Source organism: Taeniopygia guttata, chromosome 6 (assembly GCF_048771995.1).
Source record: "Taeniopygia guttata chromosome 6, bTaeGut7.mat, whole genome shotgun sequence".
Classification (NCBI taxonomy): domain Eukaryota; kingdom Metazoa; phylum Chordata; class Aves; order Passeriformes; family Estrildidae; genus Taeniopygia; species Taeniopygia guttata.
Window position 1 is genome coordinate 19,153,475 of NC_133031.1, and position 21,383 is coordinate 19,174,857.

The window sequence follows — 21,383 nt, forward strand, 5'->3', positions numbered from 1 at the left end:
CACTGCAGAACAATAAGGATACCTTATAAGACAGAACTTTAAAATTATTTCACATATCTGTTCACCTAGAGATGTGTATATGCTGTATAAAATGGATGAACTTAACACAATTTTTCAAGTCCAAACCTCATTAATTTAAAGGTTGGAATGATGCAAAAAGGTTTCCTGGGTACTTTTCAAACGTTACTTTGTTGAAGTCAGTAGATAACAAGGAAACTTCCAGTGGAAAGGCTGCAGTTAGTTCAATGTGACAGCTAAATAACACTTGTGAAGCACCAGGAAAGATGTACAAGGCAAGAGGTAACGAATAAGGATATGTGTGGTAAAAGGAGTTACAAAGTGCTGGCTATTTCTGTGGCCAGTTTGACAGGGAATTTTATCATAAAAACAAAAGCTTCTGAGCTGCTAGGCTTAATTAGAGTCATGCTCAGAAAGGATGGCTTTAGCAAACTCAGACTCTTTGTGGCCCAACAGTTGGATACTTAAAACAAGTGTGAGGGCATTTCAAATGTCTAAACATTACCCAGTGTTTTGTACAGATTTTTATGGATGAGAGTTTTAAAGAGACATTTGAAGAATTTTAGGATCACATGCTCTGCTTCTTCATCTAGCTAATATCACTAGTAAATCAGTTCTAAATAAATGACTGTTTAAGTGTGTATTTAAAGAAATGAGAAGACTTGCCAAAACAAGAGATTCAAAGTTTATAAAAAAGTTGGGGCTTCAATCTGCAAGAGCAGTTTACCAGCCTCCAGGCTACTGAAACTTGTCCCTGGCCATCCCTCAGCTGTGTAGGCTGTCTAAATTGTTTTGGCAACCAAGTGCTTTCTCCTATTACAGACCAAAAGACTATTTTATAGAAGGGCACATGATGGGTCTCCTTGGCTTTCATCCCATTGCAGAGTAATGCATCCCATAGCACCTAATCTGAGTCTGGGTGTGCTTTCTGCATGACCAGAGCTCTTACACACTCTGCAGTGCTGCTGGCTCTGCTCCCCTGGGGAGGATCAGCCCCTCTTTGCTCCATGGTCATGGTTGAGCTGCCTAACTGCCCTTGCCTCCATAACATGATAAGGCTGTGGAGCCTTTCTACTTGGGAAATTCCTGCCTCTGCTTCAGAGCACAAATCCATTTTCTGTCACTGTATCAAAAGCTCAGTTTGATTCTGAATTTAGGGAGTAATATGACCCCAGAGTTCTCTGACTTGGAGACGTACTAGAAGCAACTGGAACTGCTGAAGCTTCAGTGGAAAATCCCTTTTGAGTTTGCTATGAAATTCTGCTTTCTTTCAACTTCTTCTCACACTGTATCTCCTTCATTTGTAGAGGACTGACTCAAATGTCTCTATTTGAATTCTGCTGTACTAACAGAAGCTTGATAGCACAGAGCATATCTTCAGACACATTCCTGTTTTCTGACCTGGGCACGGTGAAGGGTTTACCTTACACTGTTTTCTTACGGAAGATGAACCCCAGCATAATGGCCTGATGAGAATTATCTAAAGGCCAGGGAATAGAGTAAGCCTATATTAGCCAGAATTGGCTATTCTAGCAAACTATAAGCTCTAAATCTTTGGGGAGTGAACAAATGAGACTCAGGGCTGAACCCAGAGATGGGCTACCAAACACTCTCACTGCAGTAGGAATTGCAACTACTTCTGAGTCTCCTGCATGTTTCCTGTTGACTGTGCACAGGAGCTCTGGAGAAGGTTTACTTATGATGTCGTTGTGGAAGAACACTGATTCTAGTTTGATTTTCACAAAAGAACAGTGCAAGAGGATTTGTACAGTTTTCAATGTGCCAAATGGCATGGTTAGTGGTTCAGAAAAATGATTTCTGCACCTACACTTTTTTTCCTGGCTTCTCAGGTGAGTGTGAGAATATTTTGAATGCCCATGTTTTCCCTTTCCTCACAGCTGAAGTTGGACCTCCTTTGTAAAATACTTGAAAGTCTGTGAATGAGAAGTATAATGTATAAGTATATGGTTTGAATGTGTAGTATTATAGTCATATTACTATCAAAGATGTTGGCATTTGTGTAGTCCTCTGTATCTGGACCAAAGATTAGGACCTGATCAGAGATGTGATTGGCTGGGTTTTCATAACTTGGCTAAGGGTTTGTCCATCACTCCCTGATGGACCTAAGGCATCACTGAAGGGTGGAGGCCACTTCCTTATGTGCTGTTACCACTCAGGGATCTCAGGAGAGACAGTGGCCAGCATGGATGGCTGTGATGAGCAGCACACCCTGCTGCCTGTCGCAGTCACAGGTTAATCAGGGTACAGTAATTTGTGAGAGTATTAATAAATACAAATCACTCTCTAGAGGGCTGCAATACATTATTTTACCTCTCAACAACAACAGACCTTATTATCTTTCAGGGAGAAGCTCCTGTCAGGGCAATCAAGGATGGACACTTTTAATGAAGACAAATGATCTCCTTCAAAGGAGCGGTGAGCCTTGATTTGGCTTAATGGCTCACAAGTACGAAGCATGGATTTAATCAGAGCCCCAGCTTCTGTCACACATGGGCCTTGAAGTCAGGTAATTGGAGGCAGGTGCTAAGTTCAATTTAAATGAAATGTCTAGTTAATAAGGATGGTTTGAAACATGCAATTTATACCCCTCCCCCAAGCCCTAGTTCTCTCAGGGACATGGAGGCAGCCAGCTGTGCTTGGGAACCAAATGACTTAATTTCTCAGCATTGCCTTTCACGCTCAAAATACTGTGCTGCTATTTTTAGCTTGCCAGATGCCCCAGTTGGAGTGACCTTCTTCCAGACAAGATGGGCAACTGAGGGGCTGTTAGAGCTCATTATGCTTTCTTTTATGTCAGAAGAGGTGGTTGAACCAAAATCTGGACAGAGATGAGGTCCATAAAATTCTGGCTCTTAAATATCTCAGAGTCCAGTGAGGGAATAAGAAGGATCAGAGTAGTTTCCCGAAATGTGTATTGCCCCTAACTGTGGATCTGAATGTGGCTTTCCAGACTGTATAGTGTATTTTAGAAGTTTACAACTGCTTTGTTGATATTGGAGTTTGTACAACACCCAGTGCCTCTCATATTGGAAAATCAGGAACCTTCTGGAGAACACCAAGGCTCCCTTCCTGCATGCTTAACCTGCTAAGTATCCTTCCAGAAACACAATCACAGTTTGCATTTATATTAGTATCTTTTTCCTTTTTGGTGGTGATAGGGCAGGAAGGAAAGCATATCCTCTGAACTTTTGGGTGCAAGCAAGAAACTTGCTATTACTTGTGGCCTATGTGCAGTTTCATTTGGAACCATGTAGGAATTGTCAACATCACTAAGTCCCGTGCTTTAAAGATATGTATTTTGCCTTTTTTTTTTTTCTTATTTTCCCCTTGAAAAGCTTGGGCATGGAGTCATCTGCTTATGAAGTAAAAAATGCTGAGGAAGAAAATCTGAACATACAACTGTGAACAATTGCAACACTACCGAATAAAAAAATAAATGGTTATTTTTTTAATGAATCTCCAGTTTTCAAAGAATGGCCTCCCTCATTTTTGGGCATTTGATGTCAGCAATGCTGAACCTTATAGGGGATAAAGGAAATTATAGAAATTTCAGTGAATATCACTAATACATTTTTTCATGCTCTAGGTTTGCAGACATGAATCAACACAAATCCTAATTATCAATTACTTAAAAGTAGGGTTTAGAAGGAAAAAGCATAATAACAATCCTTTAGGTACTACAGGATCTCCTTTGTCCCTTTTAGGCCTTTCTGCTCTCCCTTTAAACTAACAGTTAAGAGTAGTGAATTCATAACCAACCCAAGATTTTACTTCTGAGAGAGAAAGTAATTAGCCACTGGGTGTGGAAGTATTTTCCATTAGTAATTTTTTAAACCCAGACTGGAATGCAACTAAGCCTGAAGGGACTACATAACTAAGAGAAACCACAAATCTTCACTACAAGGAGATTTCTGTGATCAACTGCTGTGAGACTAATTTCTTTGTCAAGGAAGTAGAGGCAAATAAAGACCATCAATGCAACCGAGGAGTCAGATGTTTCTGTGTGCTCTCCTGGGATGGCATGTGCTATTCTGCTATGCAGTAGGGCCAGGCAACAGGTAGGGCTGCCTCTCTACAGCAGGACTGAAGTAACTAGACCTGAGCCATGGTGGGTAGGTGCATCTATTTCTGACAGCATATGATAGTGATATTGCAAATTGATTTCTCTCTATTAATACTCTATTACAGCAGGACCATCCAAGATAAGTTGACCTCTAAGGAATCTTTTTAAATGAAGAATTAAAGTATCACTGACTCAAATTGCTTATTGAAGTGCTTGGAAACAGGAATTGTTCCTGGGGGCCTCTACAGTTTTGTCTAGATTTTAGGAAACCAAAGAAGCTTTTCAGATACATTTTGAAATTCATTGTTGCTTTTCTTTTTTTCATTCTTTTCCCTTAATCTGTTTTTATTTTTTTTTAATTGGGAATAATGATAAGCTATCATTAAGAGATGAGAAATAGAACAATATTGAGAAAGCAAATGAATCAAGAAAAGAGTCAGAAGTAAAATATGGGCCTTTTAGATTGGAATTGGTTAGCGTTCAGCTGACCAGAGTCCTGCTACCCTCCTGCTTTATGGCTTGAATTCTTTAGGTGGAAAAATTCCCATCAGTTACAAAACAAATAAAAAGCAAAATGTTCAGATGGCCTTTAAAGTTCATAGCAACATTGTGGTCATGGATCTGACTGCAGCTCAGGCAGCTGCAAAAGAGCTGCCAGCTATTAGAATTACTGTCTAGTTGCACTGGGTACCAGAAGCAGTGGACATTCAATAGCATGGGCTGCACCACAAACTGAACAAGGCTGGCTGCTGTGTGAGCAAAGGCATTGTGTCAGTTGTGATCATGTCTGCCTGTAGTGAAGGAGAAAACCAATGTTCTGTAAATGGCAGAGGTTTGTGCTTCTAATCCCAGAGTCATGTGTGTGTAAGTAGAGTTTGTCATGACAATGGATGCTGATGGGAGGAAGAAAAGGGTAATTGATTCTGTACTAAATGGCAGTGTATTACAATGTCTACCTTGCCTTTTAAATGTTGGCTGTTTCTGTGTACTTGTCAAAATGAAATGTTTAGGGCAGGAAGAGAAATAACTATTCTGTCAGAAAAGCAAGCATTGGAAATGCAATTATATTGTTTTTAGTCATTGTCCCAACTGAAGAAAAAGTTTCCAGAAGAAGAGGTGTTTGTGATAACTATATAGATCACTTTAGTTGATGTAGGGAAAAAAAGAAAAAAAAAAAGTGGAGAGAAAGCCCAGGCTGGAATTTTATTTCCCCTCTCCTATACAGGAATAAGAATATAATCATGAAGTGGTGATAGTTGGTACATGTTCCATATGCAGTCATGAACTTCTCAAAAGAACAGACAGCTTACACCTTAAAATGAGGATATTCCAGTTTAGATTGGAAGCTATTTTGATGGGCAAGGAGGAGAACACAACACTGATATCTGCAGTGGGCAGGACATAAGACTATCTAAGGCAACCTGCTCAGCCACAGGAATGAAACTATCTCCTGAGCAGAATCACCCTGAGACTGTTGTCAGCTTGTCAGGGCACCAACAAGTGAGCCCAAACTGTGTTTGTTCTGCATGCTCTTGGCTGCTGTGCACTCTGAAGGGAGCAATGTCCAATATACTCCCAGCTACAAAGGACAAACAGGCTCTGCTGTTCTTATGGACAACAATTGCTTCAGTACAATGTCATTTGTGAGAGCTGGTGCAAGAAAGCCAACTGCCAAGTTTCCCCATGTGCAAGGTTGCAGAAATAATGCCTAGGGCAGAGGTTCATTGATACTGATCAGGATTCACTTTCCCAGCTCTGGGAGCTGTTCACTGTAAGGCCAAGTCATTTTTTCTCAATCTGTACTTCAGTGTCTGTAAAAAGCCCATAAATAATGCTCTCAGAAGTGAAATTATTTGAAGCCCTCCATGAAAAGTTCTATCCAAGCCCAAGCTGCCATAGTCAAGCCAGCCCCAACAATACCTCATGAAATGTTTTCTTTTCATGTTTGTTCTGGGGCCATGGGGAACAATGTCCTTTCAGGACAATAGATGTCTGCAATTCATGGTGAATTTCCTTTCTTTCTCTCATTAAAATCCATTCATTTTCAGCTCAGCCTCTTCCTTCTCAAAAATACATCTTGGATATTTGTCAACTTCTATTCATTTTAGTCTGTGCATCTAATCTCCTTGAGTCTGAGTATTTCCTCTGATGGCAGAGCCTTGAGAGTGCTATCCTGCCAATTGGGATGCATTGAGGAAAGCCTCTTGGCAAGCTGGCTCATTCCAGGGGAACAGACATATTTGAGTAGTGAGACCTCAGGCATTTATACTGTGCAGGAGACCACAATGCTCAGCACTCAGTAAAACTCGGACGAGAACCACTGCCTAGAACAGCAAAATGCTTACTGGCAAATGTTTTTTAAAATGGGTATGGAAAGCTGGCTTCCGTGCCCAGTTTAGTTCAGTACTCCCTGTGCAGGCCACAAGCAAGCCACTTCACCTAAGTGTGTAGCCTGGGAGGCAGTAACACAAGATTGCTTCTTGTGCATGTTCCTGTATCTGCTTCCTGCTCTGACACGTGTGTCAGGTAGAGGAGAGCAGAACTGTGATGTGCTATTCCCTGGTAGTATGTGAAAAGAGATAAGCTCCTTTCAGATAAAACTGTTCAACAGCAGTGAAATCATAACAGCTTTGACCCAGTGGTGATTCAGCAGCGTTTCATCCACTGACGAGGAAAGACTGTCCTCAGCTCCTTACCCTGCTCTCTTGGACAGGGAAAAGCACTGTACATGGCTGGCACTCAAGCAAGAGGCTTCTACTGCCCTAACTCCAGAGATCCTTGAGAGCTTGGTGACATCTGCTGGGAACTAGAGGGACCACAAGTCTTTTGTGATGAATGCAAAATAATTTATGAAAACAAATTTTAAAAACAGTCTCCCAAAAACAAGCAAAAAAATTTCTCGACTCTATGCTCAGGAGTACGAAATCTAAACGTGATGTGATACATGCTGAATGCTGTATAGTTCAGAGATCAAAGGGCTTGAAATGCTGGTGGGACATAACAGAGCTGAAATACAAGGAATTTGTCATTGGATTTTTGCAGGAATGTAAATGCTATCTTTTTATCAGTCTGGCCAGAGTATCAGTATAAAACCCAAATTATGCAGATCACAATTGCTCATCATGTAGCTCTAGGTCCCCATGATATAACCAGTCTCCATCATGTTTAAATTTGCAAAAAGCACATATAGTACTTTAGCTGGAATGTACTGTTGTGGATTTATTCAGCAACCCACTAGTGAGCAGTTAGATATGTTTGTCCAGAGTTAGAATGAGTTGTGTGTCTGGCAATGGACACAAAACTTCAATGAAGGGAAAGGTGGTGAAGTTAAATTTATATTCAGGCTAATTCTGTTAAGGAAAGATGAAGGAAATTCTTGAAGTTCAAAACAATTATCCCATTTGATCTGCATGAATATGCACGTGAATGGGTTTTCCCTTTTTTTTTTCTGCCTCTTTTAAATCCCATAAACATAAGCACTATTGCCTTTCCTCTCATTTTTGCCGGTGCACTTTTTGGATCTAGCTGTGTACAGCATATCTGCAGCTTCCTTCACAAGATGGAGCAAATAATAACCAGCACAATTTTCTCCCAGTCTTAGATATTGGAGCAGTATGTCCCCTGAGAAACAGAACATTCCCTGCTTTTGCCAGAGGTTTTGTGAGGTATTTGATAAAAAAAGGTCTGAATCAATAGGTTATTTATCAGCCTCCTTTTCTTCTTCCTCCCTTTTTAGGATTTGTAATGGGAAAGAATGAATTTAGGAAGTAATCAGTAAAAGGATGGTCAAAGTTTCCAGGAGCAATTATGAAGGCTACACCACAGATCTAGCTGCAACTGAGAGTCCAGAATATGGATACACATTGAAGGATGCTGAAATGGGACCTTAAAACTACTGGTAAGTTTAAACAATTGCAGCCTGCTACTGCAGCTTATTTATCTTTGGTAAGAAAGAGTTCACTTAGAGGACAAAGCAGGGAGGATTTTCAGCCTATGAAGTCCAAAGCAGATGCCCTCTTAGCTACTTAGGATAATTTTCTTTTATTCTAAGGATTCTGGCTGTGTGCCTTGAGCTGCTCAGACCTCTGCCTCCCTTCACATGCCAATTTATCTCTGCAGTGATGTCATGCTACGTAATATCACTGCTGTAAACCCTTTTTAGCAGAACCAGTTGTCCACAGACCTTCATATATGAGGCTGCTTGCCATTGTATGAGCTCTGTCCCTATTGTTTCTGACAGCATGAGGTGACCTAATTCACTCCAGTGGCTCCATCACACATATTCTCACCGGGTGATTTCCCCCTCTGACAGGCCATTGTCAGCACCTGTCCTGCCAGGACTCTGCAAGCCCTTGCCTTGTGCTCATGCAAGCATAGACCTGCACACAGACGGGCCCTAAGAGGGGAGAACTGTTGACAAAGGAGAAGGAAAAAAGATATTTTATTGATTGGATATTTTTAACATACGAACTTGTTTGTGTTCCCAGTTTAATCTATATTCTTCTCAGAACTCCAAGGAAGTAACTGAGTTTCATTTGATGCTTTGATAGAGCTCAAACAAGTGTTATGTAATCCCATGAGGACTCCTAGGAAAATTGAACCTTTTGGGCCACTGACCAAGTCTAGCAGAGGAGCACAACCCAGCAGCCACCCAGCTTTTAGCAAGTGAATGTTGTTGAGAGAAGGAATAGGTGGAGAAATCTCTGTGTCATTGAAAATCTCAGCAGGAGCTGACATGGAGCTCTGGAAGGAGATGCTCTTGCCTAGAGCAGTGTTGCTCTGAAGGAGTTGGGTATTTGTACTGAGCTGAGAGGTGTGGTCATCCCAATGCTGCTGGCATTCCAGGCTTTGTGTGGATTCTCTCTGTGGGAACAGTTTTAGGTCTTCCGATCTAAAATTTCTGTCAAGCAAAAGGAATGATGGTGAGTCCATGCTAAGTGACTCAAGTTAGGTGATACTAGCAGAATTTCTAGCTGTTCCTTTGTTCCTACTCAGTCTTCAAATAATACCTGAGCAGAATCCTACTCTTTCTCGTAATGAATTTTTTCCCTTAATGATTCAGTGCTAATTTCCTAATAATAGAGATAGATATATGCTACATGTGTCCTAACTCACACACAGAGGTAAAGGGTAATGTGTGGTGCAAACATGAAGAATATTTCATGTCTTGTATTGTCTTTTACTTGAGTTCTCACTCAACACTTCCCAAGCATTACCTGTGACTCATGCGTTTTCTTTAAGACAGCAAAGCAGTAAACAAAGAAAAGGAGGAATGATACTGTTAAGAAACTTGTCTTAAAATTAATTATAGATATGAAAAAGAGAGCAACCCAGGACTTCTGGAGGAGTATGTGTGGTGCTATTCCAAGTTAAATAAACAAACTTTTTATTTCTTATATCAAGTGAAAGTCAAAATTCCTCGAGAGTAAATAAATTGTTTCATTTTAGGATTAAAAAAATAGGTCAGAAAGCATTGTCTGTGTTCCTGTTGAAGACTCAGCTACAAGCTTTGCCTGCTTTCAGTGGATAAAAAAGGGTGGAAGCAGCATAGGTTAATGAGAGACCAAGGTTCAGTGCCTGCTTCCTGATCAGTGTGGGAGTGTCATCAGGATGGTTCCTTTGATGACATGGTGCTAAACCTGCAGTAAAATCTGGAGCAGTAAAATAAAGAGCTGGGGGAAGTTTGGGATTTTCTTACAATGGCTCAGATTTGGATCTGTTGTTTCATCCAACATTTCTGAAAGTGTGTGAGCTAAGTTCCTGTCTGCTACAGGGGTGCTTTTGCATGTGTTACCATCTGTGGCAAGACTGCAGGCCAGGCATGCCTTCTCCTGATGTTGCAGCCCAAGCTCCTGCTTTATCAGCACTTTTACAAATACAACAGCAGTTTCCTTGTGCTCATGGTGGGGGTTTGCTTTGTGAATACTTGTGTTGCTATAGCTACATTTCCCTAATGTTCATTATTTCTCATAGTGTCCTTGTCACTTATCCAAAGGTGCTGGCATTAAGCAAACTCACAGCATGTTGTTTCTGCCTTGGGAACTCTTGGTAGGTGTGCTGAATGAGCCAAGGGGTACTGCAGCTGGTGCTTTGCCTGGAATAAATCTGCTTCAGCCATGAAGGAAGTGGTAATGGAAGTAGTTAGAAGCTTTTTACAGCAGTGCAATGGGAAAGGAAAGCCTACAGTCATTGGCATGTCTTTCCAAGAGTGTTGAACAGGAAGGAGACGAAGGGATTGTCATCTCTCAAGAGAACAAATGCAGGGAGGGGAGGGAGCACAGGCAACCTCAGTTAATTGCTAGGTTGTGTAATGAGCTGGGGTGCTGGACAGCTACTGTATAGTCCCCATTGTGTCTGTCGCCTGGTTGGGGGTGTACTGCTCTCAGGCATTTTAACTGCTTTTTGGGGTTTTGTTTTTGAATGGTTTAATGAGAAAGCTAAATAGCTGTATAATTCAGAACAGGATTGCAAAAAGTTCACTGTCCCTCAGGCGTGAATGTGTAACTGGTGCTGTGCAGAAAAGGCAGTGAATTCTGAATAGCCACCAACTTCATATGGGAGGACACTGAACAGTTAAGACTATGTAAAAAAGTAGAGATGATTGTTGGCAGATACTTCAGACTGACATCCAAGATATGCTCCATGCTCTGCATCTTTTCTTAATCTCCTTTATTGTTTTCTCAGGCCTTGATCAGTCATTAAGTGGTATTAAAACAGCAGCTATCACTTTTCAATAGGCACCAAAACCTCTACCTCCTAATTTCAGTAGGCTGTTGGATGTAGCTGTTGGATAGAATCTTATAATCTCTCTAAACCAGTACTTGCATATTAAGGCCACTGTGATGATTAAGAAATTTGAATTAAGAAATGTCTGTTGTGTAAGGAGAAGCTGAGAGAGTTTGGGCTGTTTAGCATGGAGGAGAAAATGCTCAGGGAGATCTTATCAATATGTACAAATTCCTAAATGGGAAGAAGTATAGAGGTAAAGAAGCAGAAATAGATTCCTCTAAGTGGTATCCAAAGACAGGACAAGATGCCAGGGACACAAATGAAAATCCAGGACATTTCATTTAAACATCAGAAAACCACTTTTTTCCTCTGAGGATGGCCAAATAGCAGAACAGGTTGCCTAGACATGTCAAGGAGTGTCCATCCTGGAGATACCCAAAACCCAGAATAGAGTCCTGAGCTCAAGGTGACACTGCTGGGAGTTGGCAGGTTTAGACTGGACAGTTCCCAGAGTTTCCTTCCAATCTGAACTATTCTGAGTTGTGGTTCTGGGATCCAGTGTTAGTTGTTCCATGCTGTTGGGTCTGGAGAAGCACGAATGAAGTATGAGGTTCTCTTATTCCTGGTGTGCACAAAGTGACCAAGACAAAACCGATTATATCAGCATGACAATACACAATACTTTTCTGGTTTCACAAGCTTAATTCCAACCCTACAAAACTACACCAATGCAAGATTATGTGCAAACTACACTTCAGTGTTACACGTGTTTGTAACTGCTGTACCTTTCCATCACACACATTACTGGACATTCATAAAATTCATCTAATAGGGGACTCTAACTCTCAGTCTGCTTAACCTGCAAGGGCGAGCTCTCTTTTCTGGGTAAAGAGCTCAAGTGACTTCTGTTTTTGTAGTATTATAATAATATTTAGTCAGCTTTGCAAGAAGTAGACAGGTAGTCCTCATGTTCGGTCCAGCTTTGTGATTCAATAGCTGTGAGAAATACCTTGTCCTTCACTAGTAACTGAGTGTCTTGAAGCTGGAGCTGCTGCTCCTATGTAATTCCAATAATTAAGACACTCAGATTATGCAAAGTATCATTTAAAGTACTATTTATTAATGCTAACACTTTAAAGGAAGAGACAATAGTATAGATAAACTTACATTCCTTCAGATACTGGGAACTCTGATTTGTGCAGCACCAAGCCAGCATCCAGTGTGGGTGCAACACACCGTGCAGACCCTGTCTGTGGAAGGGGTGCCCCATTTTAGTCATTTCAGTGATTGTATTATTTTTTCACAAGAAAATAATTGCATTCAGCATTTCTATTATCCAATAGAAAGAATGTTCCTGTGAGAGCGTCTTGCTGCACTTGCAGGTATAGGCAAGAAGTCAGAGTGGCATTATTTCAGTTAGCAAGTGGAATCTGCCACAAGCCCTCTCATACATTTATCTGGCTGTGTGAGCTCTGCAGCCCAGAGACCCGGAGTGGGTCTGTCCAGGGGCAGGAGTGAGGAGCTGCCATCAGCCCTGTCGCGGCCGCGGTTTGCCCCTAGATGGCAGCGATTGCTGCTCTTTTTCAGCACGGACCCTCTGCAGATGCTGTATTAGTTCTGTCGCAGAAGGGCCTGTTGTTCAGTGAGGCTTTTCAACTGAAAAGACAGGAAAAAATACTACTGGCTCATCTCTCAGGGTTTCTAAGAAAATTTAAAGGAAATATGATTATATTAGGACAATTTGCTACTGTTTAAAGTCAATTATTTAAACCTGACAATCCTTTTGTAGACAGTAACCCATTTCGTCAGGTGTGGATATTTTCAGGTATCTTTTCTGTTGCAGATAGGGTATTAGAGTACAGAGAGACCTCAGCATGAAGCAGTTCTGAGTCCATGGAACTCAATGAAAATGTAAATAGAAAAATGTGGACACCCGTTTTCCCCTGCACACATGATTTCATAACCTTACAGCTATGAAGTGGTTGTCCTTGCTATACTTGCTTTTAAATTGGGATTAAATGGTAGCTATAAAAAGCTTAACAGTAGTCTCAATGCTGGCAAAACAGTTGCTTCTCCAAAATACAAGGTGTGCTGTTGTGTGGACAGAGCCGCTGTCTGAACACAGAGTATGACTGACAAGGTTTTGTGCTGTGGTACAAGTCTGAGGACTGGCATATGTTTACTTGTTTGGTGTGCTTATTATGGCAGACACTGTCTTCAAAAATCATGCCCTTTTTATTCACATTTGCACTGTAGTTTGTCCTGATTGGCAGCCAGGTGATGGAGCACAAAGGATGATCTCAATACTGATTTTGAATAAGTGACCATAGGCACAGACTGAGGTTCTCTGCCACAACACATCTCTTGCATATTAGGGTGTGTGCAAATTCCAGTCAGACCACTTTAGATGCTAAATAATATCTCATCAGAAATCATCCAGAGCAGTATGATCCTCTTTTCTGACTGAGGAAAGATAATTCTATGTCTAGGCAAAGAATCAGAGATTTTAGGCATCTGTGTTTAGTTCCCAAATTTTCCAAAACTCTGTAGACCTTAGACAAATCACCAACTACTGCCTCACTTCCTTATGAATGAAATGGGACAATAGATTTTCCTTTCTTTTCAGTTTATCCTGATTTGTCAGGTAGTGTGATCTCTTTAAAGAGTGTGTTATCTTGTGTTCCAAATGAATGCATGTCAGTGAACCTCAATCTCCAGGGAGTTTTGCATGAATAAAGAACACAAAAGTGGGATGCTCAGTTGTGCTCTGTGTGTGGGGAAATGTTTATCAGCTGCTGGATGTGGCCAGATTCCATTAGACATCATCACAAAATCTGCCTTTTGAGGAAGTTTAAAGACAAGCCCCTATGAATAAAATATTTTCCCTAGAGCTCAAACTGGTTAATATTAGCTATTGCAGCTGCTTTTTTATAAAAATAAAATTAAATTAAGCAGATTGTTTTATTAAATCTTTTTAATATCTCTGTAAAACAGGAAAAACTTATGTCAAACAGAAAATACATCTGTCAAACAGCTGCAAAGATGATGCACAAATAGTGACCTATGACGATTGTCTTCTAAGTCCAGAATACTTGTTCTAAGCCACAGAAAAAATACCTTTGCATAAAGTACAGGAATATTTTCACTAGGAAGCTTACTAAATTGTTATTGTACAAAAGATGAAGTGTAATGCATTGATTGACTAGTAGTACATGTGAAGTAATTAAAATAAAAGTGAAAGGTTAAATATCAAATGAAGGTAAAAAAGTTATGAGAAAAAAATTGGCTGTTGATATTTGACAAAATTATGTGAACAGTCCTTTGTATGCAACATAAATGCAGAATGTATGGAGAGTAATACTTTGAGGAAGGACCAAATTCAATGAATTTAAGACAAAATTTGAATTCTATATATGTTTATATCAATATAAATCCAGGGTTACCCCTGGGTTTGTTTAGCATTGCTCTGTAACTTTATTAATATGTTTGAAATTAGCATCTGGCTCACATAATTAATTGCATTTCTATATTTCCCTGCCTTCAGACTATTGGAGGGCAGAAAGGAAAGATAGGCCTTATCTTTAATTAGAAATGTATTACAGTGGCTTTTTCCAAAAGCCATACTTTAAATTTTTATTTAATAATCCATTCTTTCTGAATTATAAACCTCTAATTTGTAATAGGTAATAAAATAAATAGTTATTTTATGTTCTTGCTTCAGCTGCAGTTTTATACCCAAATGGGTATAAAATGCTAATATTTTCTCTTTTGAGGAAAAGAAGTAAGTTTTAAAAATATATACAATTTAGTTAGATTGTTTCATTTTCCTATGTTTTCAAATTACTCTTCTAATGCACATCTAATCACTTCCATATGTCACCTTCTAGATAAGGACTTAGAAGTACTACAAATGGAAACAAATACAATCTTACACCTTGAACAGCAGATTTCTGCTCAAATCCACCCACATAAACAGTATTTACAAGAAAAATAAACTGTACAGAGAGTTCTTAATTTAAAGATCTGATTCAGTCCCTACTGAAACCAGCAGGACTTCCTATATTTCAGATCCTAGGTAAGAATGAGAAGGTAGTTAATCAATGTAAAGGATTGGGGAAAGATGAAATGTTTTTGTGTACCACAACGCACACACAGTTGTTTCACCTGGCTTGGTATTGCATTCCCTTTTCTATAAATGTAGAATGAAAATATGTATGCTATCTACATTTGTTCATATTGCTGGAAAAAATCAATATTCCATCCAGTTATTAGAACTCTCTTCCTTTGAAGAAGACTAGGGCTTAAAGGCATCCTATTTTTTTCTGTCAGTTTCTTGATTTGAGATGTCTAGTGATAGTGGTAAAAACTCATGGGCTGGAAATGGTTCTAGATTATTCAAGCAACCAAAGGCCACCAAATTGAGTCCTTCCATGAAAAACATAACTGGTGGAGTAAACACTGATTTGCAGTCCAAAAGCAAACAGTGTACAACAATAGATGAGGGACAAGTAATCTTGCCCTAACACCAATAGAATCTTAGATCTTTATAGCTGCCTTCTGGATAGTAAAGCTATTCCAAAGGCTGCTATATCCTTGCTAAACTCCCAACACATATTCCAAAGAATGAATATGTTATTACACAGAATGCAAATATTGTCTGTAGCAATTTAACACAGCAGCAAAGCAGTGCTGGATGGCTGCTTCTTCATACTTTGAGCCAAGAAATAAATTACTTACACAGGACATGTTAAGTAAGGTTTTTAAATTACTTTGTAATCTAAAAAAGCATATAACACTTGTCTGTGCTGGCATGACATCTCTTTGAAGTAGTTGCTGAGCAGTCCCTGGAGTCCAAGTGGAACAGCAGCAGGAAGAGTCATATTATAGGAATCATATTCAGTAGGAATCCATTGCTCGCAGGATCTGAAGGACTTCCAGCACAACTTCATAACAGAATAAATACTCATCCTGTGTGTGAAGACACCAGTGTGAAACACCTGGTTACATTCAACATAAATTCTAAACAAAGAAGGATGGACTAGCTGAAGTTATAAGTTTCTATGTTATATAACATCATCATCTATGTCATATGGATACAAAACATACATATTTAAGAAAATCCTTGTTCTTTTTGTTCCATCACTGGTAAAAGTACAGGAACTCTGTAGTTAAAGTATGTGCTCAACTCTCATTTAGGACAGTGAAGGTTATATGTTTGCTTAATTTTAGTCACATGCTCAATCATTATCCTGAAGAAAAGTCTATCAAAGCATGTGCTTAAAATTTTTGCCTATAGGAAGAACTTTAGTCTTCTCTTGCTTTTATTCTCACCAACTGTTTTCCCTAAGGTGAGTTAGCACTTGTCTTTTTTTTCTGTGTGAAAATCTTTTCAGGAGTGAGTTTAGCTCAGGAGTAGAAGGGTTTACTCGGTGATGATAACTCAGCAATAGCAAGAATTCAACTAAAGGGTAAAATTTTGCAGGGTAGGGTTTATAGTAAATCCCTGTTTCTGTGATACTTGCTTTTCTTCTTGTTTTAGAAAAGGAAAGGGGCATGTATTGTATTTGTCCTATATTGCTGCTTTGCTTTTATTTGACTTATTTAGTAAGGGACAGACTTTCATATTTAAAACTAGACACCCCTTGCCTAGCAGGCTATTACTTTCCTCAAATGAGAGCACTAAAATGATATTTGAACCCCCAGATTTATCAAAGCACTGACTGAGGCTTTAAAAGAAATAATGATCTAGTTGCATATTTAGAACTTACCTTAGTTTGGATCATGCCAAAACGCTGGTCTCGCAAATCTCTCACTATCTGCTTGATGTTGAACTGTCAGAAAAGAATAGTTTTTATTTGGGTTGGCATGCAAGTTAGAAAGGAAGATTTAAGTATATTCAGATGGGGAAGCTGTGACAGCTCTTTTAGAAATAGTATATTTGTAGTTACTATCTTTGTTGTTTAAACAATGAAAGCTGGGTTTATTCCATTTTGTTAGGGTGAATTCTTGGAGGATTTATTCTGTTCTAAGATGTTCCCACCATATTGTTGACATCCATAGCAAGTTTGTAATACTTAACAATGACCTGTTTGATACGTACACATAAATCTTTTTCTATATGGCTGAGAAGAATTTCAACACACAGGAAAACTCCACTTCTTCCAATGCCAGTGCTGCAGTGAGCAATAATAGGTCCTGTCCTGTGAGCTTTTCTCATGTAACAAATAAATTTTACAAGCTGCTCAGCCAGTTTGGAAGTATTGTGGTCTGGCCAAGTGGTAAATTGCAAATGACTTATAATGCGCTTTTCTTCTGTCTGGAAGAGAGAGACCAGAAAGATTAAGAATTATCAGTCCCCAAACCAATTTTCAAGGAATTCCACTAAAAATTTTCCTATAGCCTCATTCTTAAAATTATTTGTTTACAGTTCTTTAGCTTTTCATACTTGACTCCATTAAAGTTTCTTTAGGTTTCAAGAAATGCATTCAGAAACACGGGCCGAGGAAATTTACTTCATATGACTTTGATGAGATGCTTAAGTTACTCTGTTGCCTTGAAAGAATGTAGTTATGTCATTTGTTGGTTAGAAAGGAAAAAGAAAAACATTTTTTAAATTAGAACATTGCAGTACTGTTTGCTAAAACTGTTTTTGTAGCTGAACTAAGCTTTACTAATAGATGAGTAGTAATATGGGAGCCACAATAGTAAAACAGTAAAATTGTAAATATCTGATGGCTATCAGATATAAAAGAATAACTTGTGAGTAGATACTCAATATGCAAAGCAACTAAAAATGATTACAAAAATAAATAAAATGTAGATAAAATGAAGAGTGATATTGAATTTTCCTGGGTCAACACTTCTTGTTGCCAGTTCACAAAGCCATGTTAAAATCTCAATGCTAACTAACTACCTGGATTTTTTCTATTAGAAGAATTTGAATGTAAATATGGATTTCTGCTGTGGCTTTCTGTAGTAGTTTGCTACTAATTCAGTACAAACCTAGCAAACTTAACATGTTCATTGAAACAATCACATATGGTATTCCATCTTGCTATTTTAATAGTCTTTCGAGAAGACTCGTATCAAATGCTTTACAATGCGTCACACACAGTGACATAAGGTGAATTTCCTCGAATTTTTTCTTGATGGAAAAGGCACCAAGTTTATTCTGACACAGGTTTTTTAATTATGCCACTAAATAATATGTCCTGCAGAAATTTCTGCAAATCTTTACTTAATATTGAGGCAAGAATGATGGACATTTACCTGCCCTGTTTTCTGTGCTCTTCCACCCAGATTCTGTATTTGTTAAGTTGCTAAAACATTGCTGCTAGATTTGTAATTTCATTTGTGTTTGTGTCTTTTCATGAACAAAAAAGTATCATTTGCCCTGAATCCCAGGATGAAAACCACCTTCTTCCCCTCTTTCCATCCAACCACCATTACAGAATATGAATCCACTCTGGTGGGGATGTGATTTGATGAGAACAGTAAACAATTCTGCAAACACTGAACACACCAGTTCTGTGACTATTAGAGGTCCTAATTTCATACCTGTCATTCAGCTTTTTACATCCCTAAAAAATACTGGGCACATATTATAGGAGACACAAACAATACTACTTATATCCACTCACGTAAACTGCATAATCAATTTCATCATATATGAAAGCATTAAGTCAACTTACCTGCTTGTTGATAATTTCTATTTTTCTAATTGTGAAGTATTCCAGAATCTGGTAATTGTGTAGCCTGAGATAGAAATTAGCCAGGTCTTTATAGTTATTTGGAGATTCAGGCCAGTATTGATGACATTTGACTTGCCCTAGCTCCACTTCTTTTGTCATCATGGCAATCACATCTGATTCACTCTCCCAGACCATTTGCCAGAAATCGGCCATAGTGGATGGAAGAGGCCCTTGGGTTATAATATAATAGTGTTCCTCTTCTCCAACATTCATTCTAATGTAACTTGCATTAATGTAGCCATTCTTTTCTCCCAGAGGAACTCGTGTCTTGTCATCTGTACAGAAACAGAAAGATGCTATTTCAGCTGTGGATCTGAAACAGAGATCTACCATCCTCCAGCACTCAGGATATAGCAAACCTCAGTCTCTCCAGAAAAGTATGCCTCTGGATTTTAGAACACATTTGACTAGTAGCACTAATATTAACCACTGCAAGTAGGAATTGTATTGTTCATTGCAGCTTTGTTTCTCTTAAGGTACTTGTGTAACACCGTGAAATTCTATATTCTGCTATAGAATTGTTTGCCAGTGTTCTAAAATTGTGTACCCAATGCTGCCTCTCATGTATTGCATAGGAATGTTGCCACTGGATATTGGTGTTACAAACCAGGAAAATCTCTAAGAATATACATACTGCATCACAGCTACAAATTTTTGCATGTGTTGTCCTGATGCTGCAGTTTAGAAAGACATCAGGGTCCAGAAAGCTTTTTCATGTTTCTCTGATGACTTTGTTCATCAAACGTATATTCTCATTTCTGTGTATACTTACATGGAAGGATATCTCGGTATCTGTTTTTATTCTGGTTTTCTGGTGCTTTGCCAGTTCTGCAGTCATCTATTGGTTTCACGTGTTCTAAAGCCTAGATCAAAAATAAATAGTCAATCCATGTTGTTCACATCCTCAACAGACAGCTTTTACAGTGTCAGTATGAACAAACTTTACTGCTGCATATAACCCAAGACTGGCAAATAGACTTCTTACAGAAGAGAATCAGTACATCATTCTCTAAACTTCTAGGCAAAGAGTTCAATTTACTTTGTATTTTCTTTGCCCTGCACAGTATTTCTGCATTTTGAAGTGACATTTCCAGCCCTCATCCTCAGACCCCCATCATTACAAGTCCCTGTTATATATTGCTGTATTATAGATGTTTGGAATACTGTCTTGGCCAAATGCCAGCATTTATGATTGATAACACAATGACTAAAGCACTAACTATTATACTATTAACAGTGCAAAAATGACTGAATACTTTTCAGTGATGGAGAAAGTGGGGAATATAGGGAACAGCACCAATGATATTAAGTGAAAATCATACAGTCATTAAGAACTTCACAGCAAATTTAGGGGAATTGAATGCAGGGTAGTCAGAAGCAGGAATGTGCAAGTTCATTTAATTACAGTTTACACCTCAACATTTTTTATTCTTCTACCTATTTGCTGTGCATTGCACCATACTCTGCTGTGACATTCTTCCACTTTACATTAATGTCAACTGAAGTACATGTGACAGTTCTTGAACACTTCCATCAGTTACTATGGCTTTTACTCAGACAAAATATCCACTGGCTAATAAAGCCAGCACTTTACCTATTAGATCTTTATGTTTTCTGTGCAGACATGTGATTCAGCTCATAGTAAGCTATACCTACATCAGTAATGGAATGTAATGAATGAAAATGAATACATGCCCTTGAGCCTTCAGGGAATGTCAGCAAATCCTATACACTTGAGCCTGCGGGATTTTGTACCCAGAAAATCAGAGATATAAAGGCAAGTGAAAGAAACTGATAACATTGCAATTACTATGGAAAAGTGGCAACAATGCATTTCACTGGAAATGAGCATGTCCTTTAAAGGAAAATCCAGTATTATGCTGAAGAATTATGAAATAATCTGTTCTTCAGGAATTTGATGATTACTTCATACTCTGTTTATGTTCTGAAACAAAAGATTTTACAAGCCTTCCTAATTTTACAGTTTTTCATTATTTGTATGCAATCAGATGTAATTATGTGTTTCATTATCTGTGGAGGTACATTACTTTTTCTTTGTAATTTCACTAAGTCCTGTCCATAACAGCATCTTTTGGCAATGAGTTCCTTGGATAACTGGAGTGTTCCATTGTGTGGAACATTTTCCTTTCAAATGTTTCTACGCTAGTGAATCCTTAGCAGCATGGATTTCTTGCTTAGGTGGAGCCCCTAGGATAGTTCTTAGGCAGATGTTCAACAGAGCTGAGGGGGTAATAGGAAGAAGGCAGTCAAGAAAAAAGTGTTTCCTAACCTACATTATGAAGGCTACATTATTCCTTTTCCTTCTACATGGGCAGTATCTTTGAACAGGGAACAGTGTAAGGCTGATAGGCATGAAAAGAGAGATGCAAATACTGTGCTACCACCCAAAGAGCAGAGTAGAAACCCCATTTTGGCAGGAATAATTGTCAGAGAAAAAGGATGCAGTAACGATATACAAGCTGAAGTCCCATACAGTATGCACTGTATGGAAAGTCACTTTCTTAGCTGTGCTGATCTGTTAACTCTTAGGAAGTAATCAAAGTTTACCATAAACTCCTTTAGCACCTCTTGATTCTCAATCCGCAGCTGAAGGCCTTGAATAAGACCTGTTATGTCAGTCCTTGGATCTACTCCACTCTGTGATGGTTTCAAGTTAATTAACTGAGTCAGTTCATCTCCAGAAGCAAAGGTTCTGTCTATGCATCAGCAACAAAAGAAAAGCAAACAAAAAACCGAAACACAACAACAAAAAACTAAGAAGTTTTTAATTATTATTGTTC

The 21,383-nt window shown here is 38.9% G+C and overlaps 2 protein-coding genes across 2 annotated transcripts in view; one reads left to right on the forward strand and one right to left on the reverse strand.

Annotated features, from left to right (window-relative positions):
• MAPK8 (mitogen-activated protein kinase 8) overlaps positions 1–21,383 on the forward strand; it is a 175,113-nt gene that overhangs the window by 50,101 nt on the left and 103,629 nt on the right. Inside the window, exon 3 of the mRNA XM_072931077.1 lies at positions 7,839–8,000. The gene's annotated coding sequence lies outside the window, so the exon portion shown is untranslated. The remainder of the gene's footprint in view (positions 1–7,838; positions 8,001–21,383) is intronic.
• FRMPD2 (FERM and PDZ domain containing 2) overlaps positions 13,788–21,383 on the reverse strand; it is a 58,308-nt gene continuing 50,712 nt past the window's right edge. The window contains exons 41-46 of the mRNA XM_072931415.1: positions 21,151–21,299; positions 19,355–19,445; positions 18,523–18,857; positions 16,932–17,147; positions 16,600–16,662; positions 13,788–15,799 (exon numbers count right to left, since the gene is read on the reverse strand). Coding sequence (XP_072787516.1) covers positions 15,728–15,799; positions 16,600–16,662; positions 16,932–17,147; positions 18,523–18,857; positions 19,355–19,445; positions 21,151–21,299 — 926 coding nt within the window. The 3' untranslated portion in view covers positions 13,788–15,727. The remainder of the gene's footprint in view (positions 15,800–16,599; positions 16,663–16,931; positions 17,148–18,522; positions 18,858–19,354; positions 19,446–21,150; positions 21,300–21,383) is intronic.